We start from the raw sequence: 16,299 nt of genomic DNA, 5'->3' as shown, positions 1-16,299 counted from the left end.
TTTCACATTAAAAACTGACAAAATTCAGATTTCAGACTAAACACGTATCAGGATAAAACATGTTGCTATCCCATCATAACCTGAAACATTTCACTCATTTCTTTACAATCTGTCAGCACTGACCCTCCATACAAACATTGATTTAGTCAAATTTAGCAGCTTGTTAAAGCTGTGACCAAGAAAACAGTTTCTGTGCAGCCATCTGCAGGTCAAAATAACAAAAAAACCCACAAACCTACTGTTGGCGTTGTGTTGATTTAAAGTTACACACTCGAATCATAAACCAAAAAACTACTAACGTGAAATGTTGGACAGAGAATTGCTGCTCTGCATTATTTAGTTTTTCTCTTTACTATTGATGGATAGAATACTTAACACACATAAATCGGCACAATATATTTAAAAAAATAGAAGTTTAACTCTTTAAAACAAAGTAGAATCTAAATACAAAGAGTGAAAATGCATACCTTGGATCCACGTTCATTGAAGATGATTTCCACATCGAGGATTTTGCCAAATTGCTGAAATTGGGATAAAAAGAAAAAATGAAAAATATACACATTTTACATTAAACGTTCATGATATATTACACTCTATATGTAAAAGTATATATATATTCTGCCATTTCTGAATGTATTTCATGCTTTAACTAAGTAGAAATTCTGAATGATTTTATCTGTATTGCTAAAATCAATCATTTTTGCTTTAACTATGTAAGAAACTCTACAGAAATCCTGTTTATCAAAGTTATTTTCAATAGCTGCTGAAAAGTGTAAGCTGTCTTCCTAAGTGTCACTTTGTTTATACACACAAACTCAACTTGTTCCTGTCGGATTCACTTGTGTTGGACTGCGTTAGATTTACTTACACCGAACATTTGCCTGAGGTCTGGGTCTCTGAACCTGAAGGGGATGTTGGAGACGTGGAGTCTCTTGGGTTGGGCTTTGCTGTCTGTGCTTTCAGTTGCATTCTGCGTCGATGACTGACTGTCCGTCTGAGCGGCATCGTCTGTCTGCTGGCAGACAACAAGACGTTTAGTTATTTATATGCAGTCTCACCCAAATCTCTCTGTGGTTTGATGTCACGTTTTAAATGTATCATCTTGAGAACTGGGGTCTCAAAATTCACACATACTGATGGCAGTAGGCTGCGACGCAGAGCGCCAACTCAACCATCAGGAGCAATCAGGATAAAGTGTCTTGCTCAGAGACACAACGCCACAATCTCATCCGGAGCTGGGATTGAACCCGCAACTTCTCAGGCCACAAGACAAGCACTCTACCAACTGAGCTATGAGTGTTGGCTGAGAAAGGGACTACGTATTTGTACAATTTCACACCTGTGTTGCCTCTGGGTCCATATGACCTCAAGGTAAATGACCTCCAAAACTGCATATGGATTTATGGAAGCTAGGAAGGTCTTTCACCTTCACCGTCACGTTCACAACACAAGGGTTAAGAAATAAATATCATTATATCAAATGTTATCATATATATACATATGTTTGGTTATTATATATTAAATGTTTGAAAATAACTGAGAGTGTGTGTTATTGCATTTACTTAAATAAATGTATTAACATAATTGCTTTTGTTTCATTTCTTGGTGTGAGTAGGAAACGGAATGTATGCCTCTGAAATACATATACAAGGTTTCAAGGGGAACACTAAACATCCTAATCCATTCATTCGAGTCCATGTTTATCCGGTTGTGACCTTTGTTTTTGTCTGTCGGCTAATAAATATCCTATGATGGGAAATGCATATCCCACGAAACAGTTCTTGCTTCAAAGGGAAATTGGATGAAGTGATGAGAGTGTATATTCTGTATTGCTCCTCCTTGTACAAGTAAAATGATTGTGACTTTACCATCTTTGAATTCTGTGCTTTGAGTTTCAGCAACAGTTTCCTAATGGGATAGTTAAGGTTTATATCCGCAAACATTATAATGAAAAGAAAAAAAATCAAATTAGGAGCAAAGACTCGCAAAAAAAACACCTGATAGGCCCTCCAACCCGCACTGTCCAGTTAAGTTTGAGGCCCCTGGTCTATAACTTTTAGTTGACTCAGAGTCTGAGTCTAGAAAGATGTGTCTGAGGAAACAGATCTACTTTAGTAAAAACGACAAGTAAGTCCCAGAATAGAATATTCTATGGTTTAGACTAACTTCTGTTCAATCTGACTAATGTAAAAATATAATAGATTAACTTTAAAATGTAAAGCTTGAATCAAAGGAGATCACAAAACGAAGGAAAATGTATGAAGTAATGATTAGTGATGTGTCGGTGAAGCTTCATGAAACCGTTTCCTTACATTTGGGCTCACTTTATTTCACTCTCTACACTATAACCCTTTACTTTTAATAACTATTCTAATGACACCACAAATATGTTTTAAAATATGGGCGCCCTCTAATGAGCTATTAGAAACACGGCACTGTTTCATGAAGTTTCGTGAAGCTTCATCAGTCCGTCACTAATAGAAATATGAAACTCTAAACTAATTTAAACTCATTAATATGCTGCTATTTAAACATGTAATCAGGAAAATAACACAGCAAATCTTTACTTATATAATCGATATTGTCAATTATGACATTTAAAATATATTTATAGGAAGTATTGAGTGACAAAAATCACATTTGTTTTATCTTTCTTATTCATCTTTTCAATAAACATTAAAATACGTGACTCTTTACCTAACATACCTGTAAAGTGCCATCAATCAGTTCCATCCTTTGAATACTGAATTTCTTTGTAAGAGGATTTAATTGATCCTCCTCTCATCGCCGGTGACCCCAGTCCACTGATCTTTATAACCCATGAGTCAGACACAGGTTGTAAATTGTACCGGATGAAAAGCTGCCAGAGCTCGGTCGGGCGGGGGGGTAAAACATGCGCACAAAAAAAAGAATAACACAAGGACATAATAGGTGGTAATGAACACAAACACAAGGAACCAGCAGCCGTCTGTATTTGGCATTTACCTCTCAGTGTGAGTGAGATCAATGGTGGATAAACACACAAGGAGAAGCCCTGGACTCCTGTTACTACAGCGCATGTGTGTGTGTGTGGGTGCGAATGTGTGGGTCTCACTTTGCTCACTTCGCTTCAGAGCGCCCAAAAACACGGGTATCAATCTATAAACAAGACACCCGTTGACACAGGGAAGGACAGAGTGCGAGGCCGGCTGCACAGCCATTCAATACAAATATAAAAAGCGGAAACACCCTTTGATTCGCTCGGAAAGCTGCCGAGCAAGGCAGGAATTAACCATTGAAGACATGAATAGATATTATTAAGGGGGGAGCCTCCGCTTATTATGTTAAATAATAATTCCATTACACGTTGATATCGCTGCCAAATCCTTGTGCTGAATACTAAAATAACTACAAGGGCATTGTTTCCCACCTACTCGCTTTCTTTTTTAGTCCGAGGCGTTAAGCCAGCTGCAACTAAAGCCTCCACGCATTAATATGTGCATGTTTGTGTGGGCGTGTGATGTTGAAAAGAAGCGAGCATAAGGCAAGGAGACTGGAGGTCTTTCATGTAACGCATAGGTATATGCCGGCACACACAGAGAAAAAAAAAACAAAAAAAAAAACGCACAGGCAAAGCCACAACTGCCATCTGTGCAAAGCTCCGAGGTGGCAGCGACATCCGCCCACGCTCGCGCTGAAGAAATAAAACAAACAACAAGGGAGACAATAAAGCGAATCCCTTTTGGCAACAGAGGTGGATATGTGAGGCAGGGACACACTGTATAGTCTTTTATGATCTCGCAGAACCAACACAAACCGTGTCAGTCATCGTTAGCACATATGGCCAAAAAGACTGCATCCGTGTAATCGACTTTTTTTTTCTTCTTCAGATGGTAGATTCGTGCCTTGTTTCTACCGAGAAAACATGTTTGAGGACAAAGAGGTCCACAAACCCCAACACCATTGAACATTTTTCAATTGTACCCAAAATGTATTTTAACTAAAGATACAGTGGATTTTTACATTCCTGAGTTAGATGAATGGTAACTTCTAAATGTCTTCCCATAGCACTGGAACCTGGATGGTATTATGCTGAAAATAAATGACAAAAACCTACATATTTAAATACAAACACAATTATTTTTTATAGATTCTTTACGATGTATATACACAATATCCTGTATTGGTGTTTTCTGAGTTGAAGTCCCCTTATAATGCCCAATTTAAAAGATACATTTTTATTCTTAGATTCACTCATTTAATTTAATAAAAAGGATATTTGCTCTTCGAAAATAATATGCTCAGGTTCTGAGAAAATGGACCCTTCTAGGATAATAAAATAAATTACAAAACTGCACCGACACTTTCATCCAACACTGAACAGCGTTTCATGGATTGTATTTGGATGCTTGAAAAACTGATCTGAACAAAGGTAGAAGTAAAAATAGAAGCAAGGCGTAAGACAAAAAAGGAGCAAAATAAGTTATACTGTAATCCAGTGGAAATCCAAGAAGATTCTCAAAACATTATTACATGGACTGACCTGCATTCATGACTTTAATCTGTATCATGATATTGTACAAACATGTTTTTTTTATTTGTTGGCTGTGTACCTTGTGAAGTTTCATGAAGCAGTGTCAGTAGGTGGCGCTCTCACCTTGCTTTTATTTTTGTTTGGGTTACGATTATTTTTCAAGTTCTGGAAGTCAAAGCATCATTGTTAAAATGAATCTCAGATTAGGTCTTAAAACTACATTTCCCAGAGTTCACCAGCAGCAAACTACCTGCCATTGATTGGAAGCATCTGGGTTTGCATGGAGGGATTCAGTCTTTCAATGAACCTTCAGAGAGAAAACACTCGAAGTTCCTTCACAGGTTCAGTCCAAAGACACCAATGGTCAGTGAAATATTTTACCTTCATTCTCTTTAAAATGTTCATTTTTAAGTGCTGTGTAGATTAAGGGACACATGGTATCATTGACTTAATTGTTTTTTTGGTAAATGTTTTTTTGCTAAGAACAATAGTTCATTCATTTTCTGTTGTGTTTACGATAAATATGCTTGCCTCAATTGGTAATATTTGAAGGTTATTTTCTAGGCCCTTTTTGTGTTACGGTTGCGATTAATGATGCGCAACGTCTTTTTTTTTGGTTTTCTTCAGGAAGGTTTAGTGGGGGAAATCTGGAAATGCATCTCCACACATTGAAGCATTTACCTTTTATTGATTAAAAATGTTTCATTTTCTTTCATGATCTTTCAACAACGGATGGTAACCCTTTAGCACGCAAAGATGTAAATCTTTATGGACGATACACAAAGAATGATATAGTTTCCATATGAAACGAGTCAGTCTACTTGCGTGTAGCTTTTCTCTTTAATATTAAGTAACAATCAAATAATCATACATTGATTTTGGGTGAAAGTCCACAAGTTGTTGAACAGAATGCTAAGCTAAAGTAGCCACAGACCCTTTTCCTTCTTTGGGTAAGGTTGTACGGAAGTTTTCTTAACTCAACAATTGAAGTAACATTAACCTTTGCACCACTAGCTACTCACCACTGATCCAATCCATGGAGGGATATTAATCTTCAATACTTCAACTATAAGGACCATCAATGTGTCCTTTGCTACATTCGAAAAAAAGGTGCCGTTCAGGACGGCTTCAATTTCTTTGTCTTCAAAACATCTCGGAACATGAGTCGTTGCTTGTCTGGTGATCTCGAGCCCATTCCTTTCATCATGATCCCGTGATTCTGATAAGAAGAGGCTCAATCTAATCCCCCATAATCACCTGCACCATCATCCGGACGAGAACCCCGTTTCATCTTATTTCCATCTCCACCTTTTCTGTTGATATGAAATAACATAAATAGGTCACCGAAAGGAATGTTTGGAGAATAGGTCACGGTCTAAGAGGATTGTTGTTGTTTTTCATCTGTATTTTCATCTAAATTGCAGCAAGAATTTGTAAGAAAGGTGTCAAAATAAACGTCTTGCTACACTGTCCTTATACAATTACGACGGCGTTTACAATAAACTGCCTTTGTGTGCAGCAGCTTGTCGAGCGTATAAAAGAAAAGGGAAAAGTCTGAAGCTTTTGTGGGAGGACTGCAGCAGACTGAGAGACTGCAGGGGAGAACTGATGAGGCTTCCAGATGTACCATTAGCCGTCTTTTCGCTGCCAACAGCTTTCTCTCGCTTAATCTATAGTCTCATAAATTCACGAGGATGGGAGGAAGCCAACGTATATAAAATCTGTAGGCTATGGATTCCTCCTCTTTGAAAGCTGTGACTCCGGTTACCTTGCCTTGAAGGAATTAAAGTTTTGACCTAAACTCTTATGTTCGTATTGATTTAAACATCACTTTTAACGTGCCTGGATTGGACATCTGGGAAAAAAACCATATATTGGAACTTTTTTTTTTATAGTTTGTCTTGTGAATACATGATTCATTCTGTGCTTCCATGGTCCAACACTAGTGGATAATGCTGTGCTGATGAGGCTTCATGAAACAGTGTTTTTGAGCGCTCACTAGGTGGCGCCCAGGGATTACAAAATTATTAGAAGTGTCAATAGAATATCAATTTAAGGCGATAGACTACTGCGGAGAGAGAGCCATCTAGTGGGCTCTGACTGTAAGGACACTGTTTTCATAACGCTTCAGTCACTACTATTCCGTCTTGAATTGCATGTTTCAAAAACAGTATTTAAACTCGTATCTGTAAATAATTGACACAGGGTTTCGTGATTCAGTGTCTTAAGTTTCAGTCTGTTGAGCAATCATTGGCTCTCAAAACTAAACAAGTGATTAAATTAACAACTTAAATTGAATATTACGTAAATAATATTATTACTTTATTTTGAAGCTAGAGGTGAGGAAAAAAAAACCCAACTTTAACAAATGGATATGAATTGATATATAATAATGTATTCTTATCATGGCATGTTTTTTTTTGCTTATTTATGGCTTTAATACAAATCATTAATATTGTGTGTTGTAGTTTTCTTTCTTTTTTTAAACAGAAGAGAAACTATGCTATCACCAGGTAAATTTTAAAGTAGTTACAAAGAGTTAATTTCAAATATTGTAATCGTTTTTTGGATCATTTCATTAAATAATTTGAATATTGATGTGTTGAATTTGTTTCTATTGAAAAGTTGAATTCCATAATTTGAGTATAAAAAGGTTGCATCTATATTTATTGAATCAAAATATTCAAACGTTTTCAAAATCAATTGCATAATTTTTCACATTCAGTTTGACATTTTAATTTGAATAAATCAAGACAAAACCAAACGAGCACCGAGCTACTTGATCGTATTTTCAGCCAATCTTGCGACTCGTAAATGATCAGGTGACGACATCGAAGCAGCCGCGTCAATTTAGGTATTTTCCTGACAAGGGGTCAGCTTTATATTAAGGTCTTAAAATTCAATCTTTGGTTTCCGTCAAAGGGTTTGAGCAGGAACGATATTTTACTCTTAGTCAGATCCGTCTGTATAACAGCAAAAGCCACGCCCACAATGTCTGTTTAGCTCACTCGGTAAATGAGTCGAGGTTTGTCTTTTGCAGGCTCTAAAAAACAACAATATGAATCAATTCGGTCATTTCTATCATGGTTTGGAATTTAATCTTTTACGTTTTTGTTTTTGGAAAATAGGTTAGTTTCATCACCAGCGTTTCAGTTATGATTTATGACTTCAGATTTCAAGAAATAATATACATTCCCGGCGTGGATTAAAAATAAAGCGACTTTTCCTTTCTTTTTTCTCCCTCCTTTTCTTTTGAGTTAATACATCTTCTCTGCTTCGAGTTCAATTTAATTTGAAGTAATGGCTTCACTGGTGGCTTGTTTTCCAGGAATGGAACTTGGCTCCCGTTCAATTCCTTTAGCCTCATCTGTGAGGGAACATCTAAACTATGACTCACCTTTTTTTTCTGGCCTGGTTTTCCGTTTCCTATATTTGTCATGATGTGAACTTTAATTTAAAGACTCCAAGATCATCATAACCCACAAAATAGTGTTATATAACAGAACAAAAGTTGTTTATTTTGTGCCCATAGTCTTTCCACTGCCTGTTAAATTGAAAAAACGCTATGTATTTTGCTAAATTTATATATATTGGTAAAGGAAATTAAGATTTTTATATTTTATATAAATAAAACAATAATTCAATTATATATAAATTCATGTAATCCCTTGTATACAATTTAATGATTATTATCCCTGTATCTTTTTAGTTGTATTTTTCTATTTTGTGATTAAGTATTTTTCATTTAAAATGTTATTTATGTAAAATGAATTACAGGGATAATTATGAAAAATGTACATAATTAATTGAATTCACTGGAGAGAGAGCACAAGGCTTTTGACAAGACGCGCAAATTAATTAGACACATCTTTTTTTTTTTAATCAACTTCCACATCAACGTACGCTCACAGTATCGCAGTCAACGCTATCCCATCATGCCTTACTGTTGCTGTGCCGGTGACGGTCTGGGTGCCGTTGTCCGAGCCGCCCTGCTCCCTGTGGCTCTGTGAGGTCTGGTACATGGTGAGGGGGTGCTCGCTGACCGCCGCCTGCACCCCAGCGTAGTCCTGCGGCGCCGCCGCGTGCGGATGCGAGTGCGGATGCGAGTGCGGATGCGGGTGTGAAGCCGTGAACTCAGCCGGAATGCCATTCTGAGGAGGGGGGGCGAACTGGGCGGAGGGGTAAGTCTGGGCCATGGATGGGTCCGGGGGTGCTGGTGTGTCCTGGTTACCCTGCGAGACAGAAAGAGATATGTGTTATACTTCAGTGAAGTACTTTTGAAAACATCTACACAAGCATTAATTGATGATTTCTATGCTTTCAGCACTCACCTATTCACACAAACATTCACACACTGGTGGGAGTAGGCCGCGACGCAACACGTCATCTCAACATTTCAAGCCATCATGGGTTAGTGTCTTTTTTATTTTAACCTAAAACAATTTATTTCACCCAAAATGATGGCCGTACATTGATTTTCCTTTGTTTATTTTTTTACTTTCTTGAAATTTCATCGCAGACAATGAGTTCAAAGAGACAGCAGGGGGCAGTAGCATTGGTAAACGTCAAATGCTCGACACGTACAGGAGCCGCGAGCAAGAACAGGAGCTCGTGTTGTCGGCTTCACTGAGAGTGATTTATCGCTGATCCAGAATGTTTTAAAAAAAACGCCATTAGCCCTGAGAGAAATCACATTAAACATCTTGTCATTAAAAAAAATAAAAGTATAAAATTCCGAGCCAATTCAATACAGTGAGTTTCGTAGATTGAATGTGTAAAATGTGAATGAAGCTTCTTTTTTTTTCTGCCGACACAGGCTGGAGTATAATCATCAGTGTAACTCTTTCTGACTGAAGTGCATCTGTTTATCATTGATTTCTATCTCTGCCAAGCATCTTTTTGCAGACCCAGGTTTATCGATTCATCTCTTGGAAGCATTACACAAAAGCTATTGAGCTTCCGTCCTTAAAAAAAAGAAAAGGAGTAGAACTCTAGATTCTGCGGGAAAATCTCTTTATTTTTTATTAATTTTCCAGGCCTGAATTCAAACGGGAATATGAGAATGCTGCTTTTTTATTTTTCCATGATCCGTAGCAATGAAGGAAAAAGTGTTTAATGTGACCAGACAGTATTTGATTTATAAAACTGTTTACATTACCTTCTCCTTTTAGAATTCTCTTGATTTATGAAACATTATTATTATATGTACATGTCTTTGGGATTCAAACATTAAATATAAGTTAAGAAAACCTGTACAAAATGTAATCCTGAATTTTAAATCAATTTATTTTAAAGATCAATCTAATTTTAATTAACTGTATTGCAAATAATAAATATTTACACAGCTGCCTGATGTGAAAAGTATCTGTTTCCACTTCAATTACACTGCATTCAAGACTCAATCAAATCGAATCAATTCATTACCCAAACTAAATATTTGAATATTTTGTGGCAGATGTGTAATTACAGAGCAATGATGGTTTATTTTCTAAGATGGTTGATACCATCACCCCTTTTATTTCCTTCATTGAAGGCAGTAAAGTAGCCCAAAATTCTCCCAACAAACCTCCACCAGCCTCTTTTGCAGAGCTGGGTATTTATCTAAAGTTTTTGATACTGATACGATACCTTCACTTCTATGCCTGTTCCTGAATGATACCCTTTTTTTTTCTTTTTTTTTTTTTAATACTTATTTTGTTAGATAATTTCTAAAAAAAAGACATTACACATGGTGCAAATCCTGAGTTTAACTTTTCTTTCTTTGGTACATTTCCACTACAAGCCGTTTTCTTGCAGAGTAACAAGTAACGCATCATTTGCGTGTTCACAGTTGTTGCCATATATCAGTTTTTCCTCCAGAAAAATCCACACATTATCTAGTTTTGATCAGGTGAGAGAGATTTTTCTATACTCTCTGGTCTATAGAAGCATTTTGGTCAGCGCCACAAAGGAACCAAAGTTTGATACCCAGCCCCACTCTTTGGAAGGACCTTGAACCGAGACTGGCCCATGGTTTCAACCTCTCAGTGAGTAGCAGACCAGAGCTCCCTTGAGCAAAAAAGATAAAGCCCCGTCACCCCTTTTGAACAAATTAAATATGCCTTCACTCTCTTTTTATCACTACGTATTGCTTAGGATTCTATGCAAAAGTTTTTACGATGATTATAGAACCTTTTGAGAAACTGGTTCTTGACCAAAAGAGTCTGAGATAAAGATAAAACGTCTTCATATGTGAAGATATTGCCAAGATACTTGGGATGATGAATAATAAAAACAGTACAAATAAATCATATATTTTTTAATTTTTACTTATTTAACTAGTTTACTTTAGTTAGTTTAATTTATTTCTGAGTAAAACAACCTTGTCAAAAGTCACAAGCTAATGATGATTTCTTTCAAAAAATAAAAAACGCATTCAAAACAGTGACAATCAATAGAAAATAAATTGTATAAATGATTTGCTTGACCACTGCTTCACAGTGCAGTTCCACTCTCTTCCGACCGTCCTTTTTTGATAACCACCTCAAAATGAACGAATCATTCATGAACACGCCGACTATTGATCCCCTAAATCTCTTGTTTTTTTTTTAGGTAACAGGGGTAAACATTTGGAAACCAGTTGATCATCACAACCCAGGTTTTTGTTGAGATAATTGCCTCCGAGAACACCGTCTGTTCCGAACAATAGTCTAGTTTAAGATTCTTCTGCTCCGGTCCAAGTCCTGCACTGCATCTTTAAGAGGTTTAAGAGAAAAGCCAACATCTTGATCTCTGGATTGTGGTTTAACTGAAAGCTAGCCACACAAAAAAATGTTGGAAACATTGAGCGAATGTGAGTGTGTGTGAGGCAGAGAGAGGGAGAAAGTGAGTGGAAGTTAGGGAGAGGAAGAAAAAGTATGAGGGAAATACAGACATGAGTTTTGGCTAAATGCTCTGGTTTCTAATGAGAAACACATTTCTACAGCTGAAATATGCCATACGTGGCAGCGCACAACACACACCTACATAGACACACACACACTCGCGCGCACACACGGAGCAGTGAGGAAAACACAATAAAAAGACAGCATAAGAGCCGCTTTCTCTTCCATTTGTGCTCTGCTTTCTCACCCTTTCTCTCGCAGGAACACACACTTGTCCACTGCAGCTTAGGTTTCCAAGAGGTTATCATGCAATATGTCTAATGCAGGGCTGCCTTTCCAAAGAACACTTCACTGTTCTGGAAACCAGGAAGCCACAGCATTATGCAACTGTGGTTGAAGCCAACACACTTGAAGCCCAGTTTCACCCCAAAACCAAGCAGTGGCTCATCGTACCGTTTGAGACTTTCAGAACATCTACAAATGGCTTTTTTTTGAGACAATTGCTGAGTAGAGAAGTAGTTTTTTTTTTAAGCTTTCCTATTTAATAAAGAAAACATGAAGGACATTTCATTTTAGATGAAACTGCAAAATTATATTTTTTATTAATATTTTTTATCCACTTTTGATGCATTAATATCAATTTAAATCTTCCATGCCTCATTCAAAACTCCACTTTATTTTACTACATTTCCTTTTTTTTTACATATTGATTTTTTGACATATTGATTAAATTCTGGATTTATTTTTACACTTAGTTAAAATCATACTATTAGTGAAGGGTTGAAGCTTCATGAAGTATTGTTTTTTTTTTAGAGCTCTATATGTGGTGTGGTTAGCTTAACAAAGATGTGACCTTTAAAATGGCTGTTCCAAGTCACTGGTTAGTGTGGAGAGAGTGACACCTAGTGGGCTCTGAAAGCAAGAACAAATACTTCATGAAGCTTCATCAACCCTTCACTAATAGTATGATTTTAACTAAGGGTCAAATTAAATCCAGAAGCATATGTTTAAAGTAAGTCAATTAACATGATTCAGGTTTTAACAGTAAATAATTAAAAATGCAAATTGTAAGCATTCAAAAGTATTTAAAAATATATTTGAATTAGGCATGGAAGATTAAAATTGTCTCTAAATTGCTTCTTCAAAAAATAAAACAAATGATAATAAAAAAGCCCATTTATCACGTCTTAATTTAATCAAACATCACTTCCAAAATAGATTAAAAAACACACAACAATGTCACACATGCAAACTAATGTCACCAGGAATTAAAAACTCATTGAAACCAGCATTAACATCGATTTTAAAGAGGGTATAACGACACAAAAGAGGACAAAACACATATGAATATAAGACGAAAATTGACGACAACAAAAGGGAAGGAAAAAAAGTCTTGGCAACGCTACACAAAGGTCAAGTGGTGCCATCAATCTAACAAATTGGAAGTGACAAGAGCGCACCGCGAGGTAAGATTCACCGTTAATTTGATCTTAACTATGGCTGGGAGAGAAATCCAACAGAGACTCAGTTGTCAAGGAGGACGGAAACTATCGGGGTGATGTCGGTCTACCTAACGTCATGAATCGAGGATTGAAAATGGATTTTAGTATTGTCTTTAGATTATCCAGGTTCTTGCTCCATATTTCAAACCAAGAGTCAACGACGAGCCTTAAAATGAATCCAAAGAAAAAGATCTTTAGTTCTTGAATCACATTCAGAAGACAAACAAAAACAATCTCCTTTTCACGCATTTTTCTTCTTAACTGTCACAAAGCCAAGATATATTTCTCCAAACATCTCCCACAAAAGAGCTCCAACAACTCCTCTGGACACTAAAGACTGGACGAGAAAAAGACATGCGAGCAACACGGACCTAAAAAAAGCCCACACCACATGCAAACACACCCAATACAAGCGCACAGCTGCTTTGTGCAGCGCCTCAGAAAGACTCGCAGGAAGAGCGAGCGAGTGTGTGTGTGTATCTATGTGTGTGTGTAGGTGTGAGTAAGTCAGGGAGAGTGTGCCTACAAAAAAAAGGGTGTTAAAATATGTTCCATAGAAGTACCTGCTCTACCATCTCCTCTCTGTCTTCCACGCACATCCAGCTGCGCTATAAAGTCCAGTCGGGCAGTGTTTGCGTACAGCGGTCATCAATTATGGATGTGTGTCTGGGTGTGCGTTGTGACGGAGCGAGCAGGAGGAGGAGGAGCACGAGGTGTTACTATGAATGAAAGCAGCTTGAGGAAAAACTGTAACACAACATCACTCCTCGTCTTGATTCATGCCCCCTTTTTCTTTCTTTTTTTTGCTTCCTTTACGTCGTCCTCGCTTCGCTAGCTGCCGCTGGAAACCAAGAGCCGAGTTAAGCCGCTGGTTTCTCCTGGAAAGACGTTTATCTTCAGTGACTGTTGAGGATTTAAGCAAATCCTGACTTATTAATGGATGGCGCCGTTGTGAGTGATGTGTATTTACATGAATGAACACTAGGGATGGGATGATGAAGCTTCATGAAGCAGTGTCATGTTGTTTAGAGGTCAGTAGGTGGCGCCATCACTTTAAAAGTGATGTGTCATTAGAACAGTTATTCAAAACCAAGGAAAAAAGTGCAGGGACTGCCATCTTGTGGGCTCTGAAAGGATTGACACTGCTTCATGAAGCTTCTTCAGACCATCACTAATCATTATTTCTCTGTTCATTTTCCAATATTGTATTTCAAATTTTGATGATTATATATTTAGAATTTGGAAATATTTTACATGATGTGGGAAAGATAATCACTTGGGGTGTGTTTTGGCAAGAATCTGTCGATTTGATGCGTATCAAAGAAACACCGATAGAATGTTTTGCGATACAGCTGCCGGAGTCGACTGTATCCTCTCGTCCTCAGTCATCATTTGGCTCTCGCAAGATTTAACTGTTACTTAAGCTTTGTAGGACGAAAAGACTCTTGCCATTAAGCTGCTATACGTTTAATTGCAACACAAAATGAATAAAATGCTGTAAATATTTGCATGTTAATTGTTGATTCATAAAAAAATAAACATGATTCCTTATTTCTCTGTTCATTTTGCAATATTGCATTTCAAATTTTGATGATTATATATTTCGAATTTTTGAATTATTTTACATGATTTGTGAAAGATAATCATTAGGTGTTATGTTTTAGCAAGAGTCCTGCGATACAATGCGTATCACAGAAACACTAATAGAATGTATTGCGATACTGTTAAAAGAGGATATATTTGTAGTATTGTCTGAGCACTAGACTCTGGTGTTGCAGAATTTACAGGAGTCTTAACTACTTTCATTTATTTATAAACCAAAATATGTTGAAACAACAGCTTTAACAGATACTTAATCTTTGTAGGACGTAATGACGCTTGTCAAGTAGTGGCTAAACGTTTAATTGCAACACAAAATGAACAAAGAGCTAAGAATATTTGCATGTTAATTGTCAATTAATCAAAATTAAAGATGATTCCTTATTTCTCTGTTCATTTTCCAATATTGCATTTCAAATTTTGATGATTAAATACTTAGAATTTTGGAATTATTTTACATGATGTGAGAAAGATAATCCCTTGGGGGGGAGTTTTGGCAAGAATCTGGCGATACAATACGTATCACAGAAACACTAATAGAATATATTGCGATACTGTAGTAACGAGGATATATTTGTAGTATTGTCTGAGCACTTGACTCTGGTGTTGCAAAATTTACAGAAGTCTTAACTACTTTCATTTATTTTTAAACCAAAATATGTCACAACAACGGCCTTGACAGCTGCCCGAGTCAACTGTATCCTCTCGTCCTCAGTTATCTTTTGACTCTTGCAAGATTTAATTGTTACTTAAGCTTTGTAGGACGTAATGACTCTTGCCATCCAGCGGCTATACGTTTAATTGCCACACAATTAAAAATGCTGTGAATATTTGCATGATGATTGTAAATTCATGAAAATTAAACATGATTCCTTATTTCTCTGTTCATTTTCCAATATTGCATTTCGAATTTTGATGATTATATATTTCGAATTTTGGAATTACTTTACATCATATGTGAAAGATAATTACTTGGGGTGTGTTTTGGCAAGAATCTACCGATATCACAGGAACAACTATAGATTGTATTGGGATTTATTGCGATACTGTTGTAGCGAGGATATATGTGTAGTGTTGTCTGACTCTGCTGTTGCAAAATTTAAAGAAGTTGTAACGACTTTCATTTATTTTGAAACAATTTTTTTTCTCCAAACAACGGCTTTAACAGCTACCGGAGTAGACTGTATCCTCTCGTCCTCAGTCATCATTTGGCTCTCGCAAGATTTAATTGTTACTTAAGCTTTGTAGGACGTAATGACTCTTGCCATCTAGCGGCTATACGTTTAATTGCAACACAAAATGAACAAAGTTAAATGTATATACACTGTATATGTCAAAAATAATAGATACAGTGTTAAATATGCAATACAGAATAATTGTAAAAAGAAAACGATGTAGAGAGGTTCTGATATTTACTCACACCACTAGTTATCAGTCCAGTGACTTCAGAATTCATCTGAATATTCATTTTTCTTTCAGCTCTGTCGCACTTTTTTTCCCCCCTGTTTATACGAGGTCTAGGTGTTGAGCTGGACCGACCCCGCCAATAAGAAATTGAAACAACTTTAAGTATGGCCGCCCACTTAGGATGATTGCTTAGAAATAAGATTGGATCTGCCAGGGTAGGTCTGCTGAGGTTATACACATTATCTAGTGAGAATATTGGAAGGTTTTGAAAAATGTAAGATACTGAAGTGTTTTACAGAAGTACAATATCATTTCACCCTTTGTGTTATGAAAGAAATGTGTTTGTTGTATCCTTTGTTTTAAGGTGAACAACACCCACCACTGAATATGTATTTTTGGAAGCCAGAATATAAAC

General features: G+C 36.7%; 1 protein-coding gene across 6 annotated transcripts in view; it reads right to left on the bottom strand.

The window, feature by feature from the left end:
- The window catches only part of rbfox1 (RNA binding fox-1 homolog 1), a 186,860-nt gene that overhangs the window by 34,621 nt on the left and 135,940 nt on the right, over positions 1-16,299 (bottom strand). For 4 of the 6 annotated variants that reach the window (XM_087810096.1, XM_087810097.1, XM_087810093.1 and 1 more), the window contains 3 exons: positions 8,458-8,745; positions 869-1,015; positions 468-521 (listed from right to left, as the gene is read on the bottom strand). In XM_087810096.1, coding sequence (XP_087666222.1) covers positions 468-521; positions 869-1,015; positions 8,458-8,745 — 489 coding nt within the window. Of the gene's footprint in view, positions 1-467; positions 522-868; positions 1,016-8,457; positions 8,746-13,441; positions 13,537-16,299 lie in introns of those variants that run through there. The other 2 variants (XM_087810095.1, XM_087810094.1) reach the window with 2 other exon arrangements.

The sequence above is a fragment of the Callionymus lyra genome, chromosome 15, assembly GCF_982586985.1.
Source record: "Callionymus lyra chromosome 15, fCalLyr1.hap1.1, whole genome shotgun sequence".
Lineage (NCBI taxonomy): Eukaryota > Metazoa > Chordata > Actinopteri > Syngnathiformes > Callionymidae > Callionymus > Callionymus lyra.
Note: the sequence above shows the minus strand (reverse complement) of the source record. Positions and strands in the feature narration are given on the sequence as shown.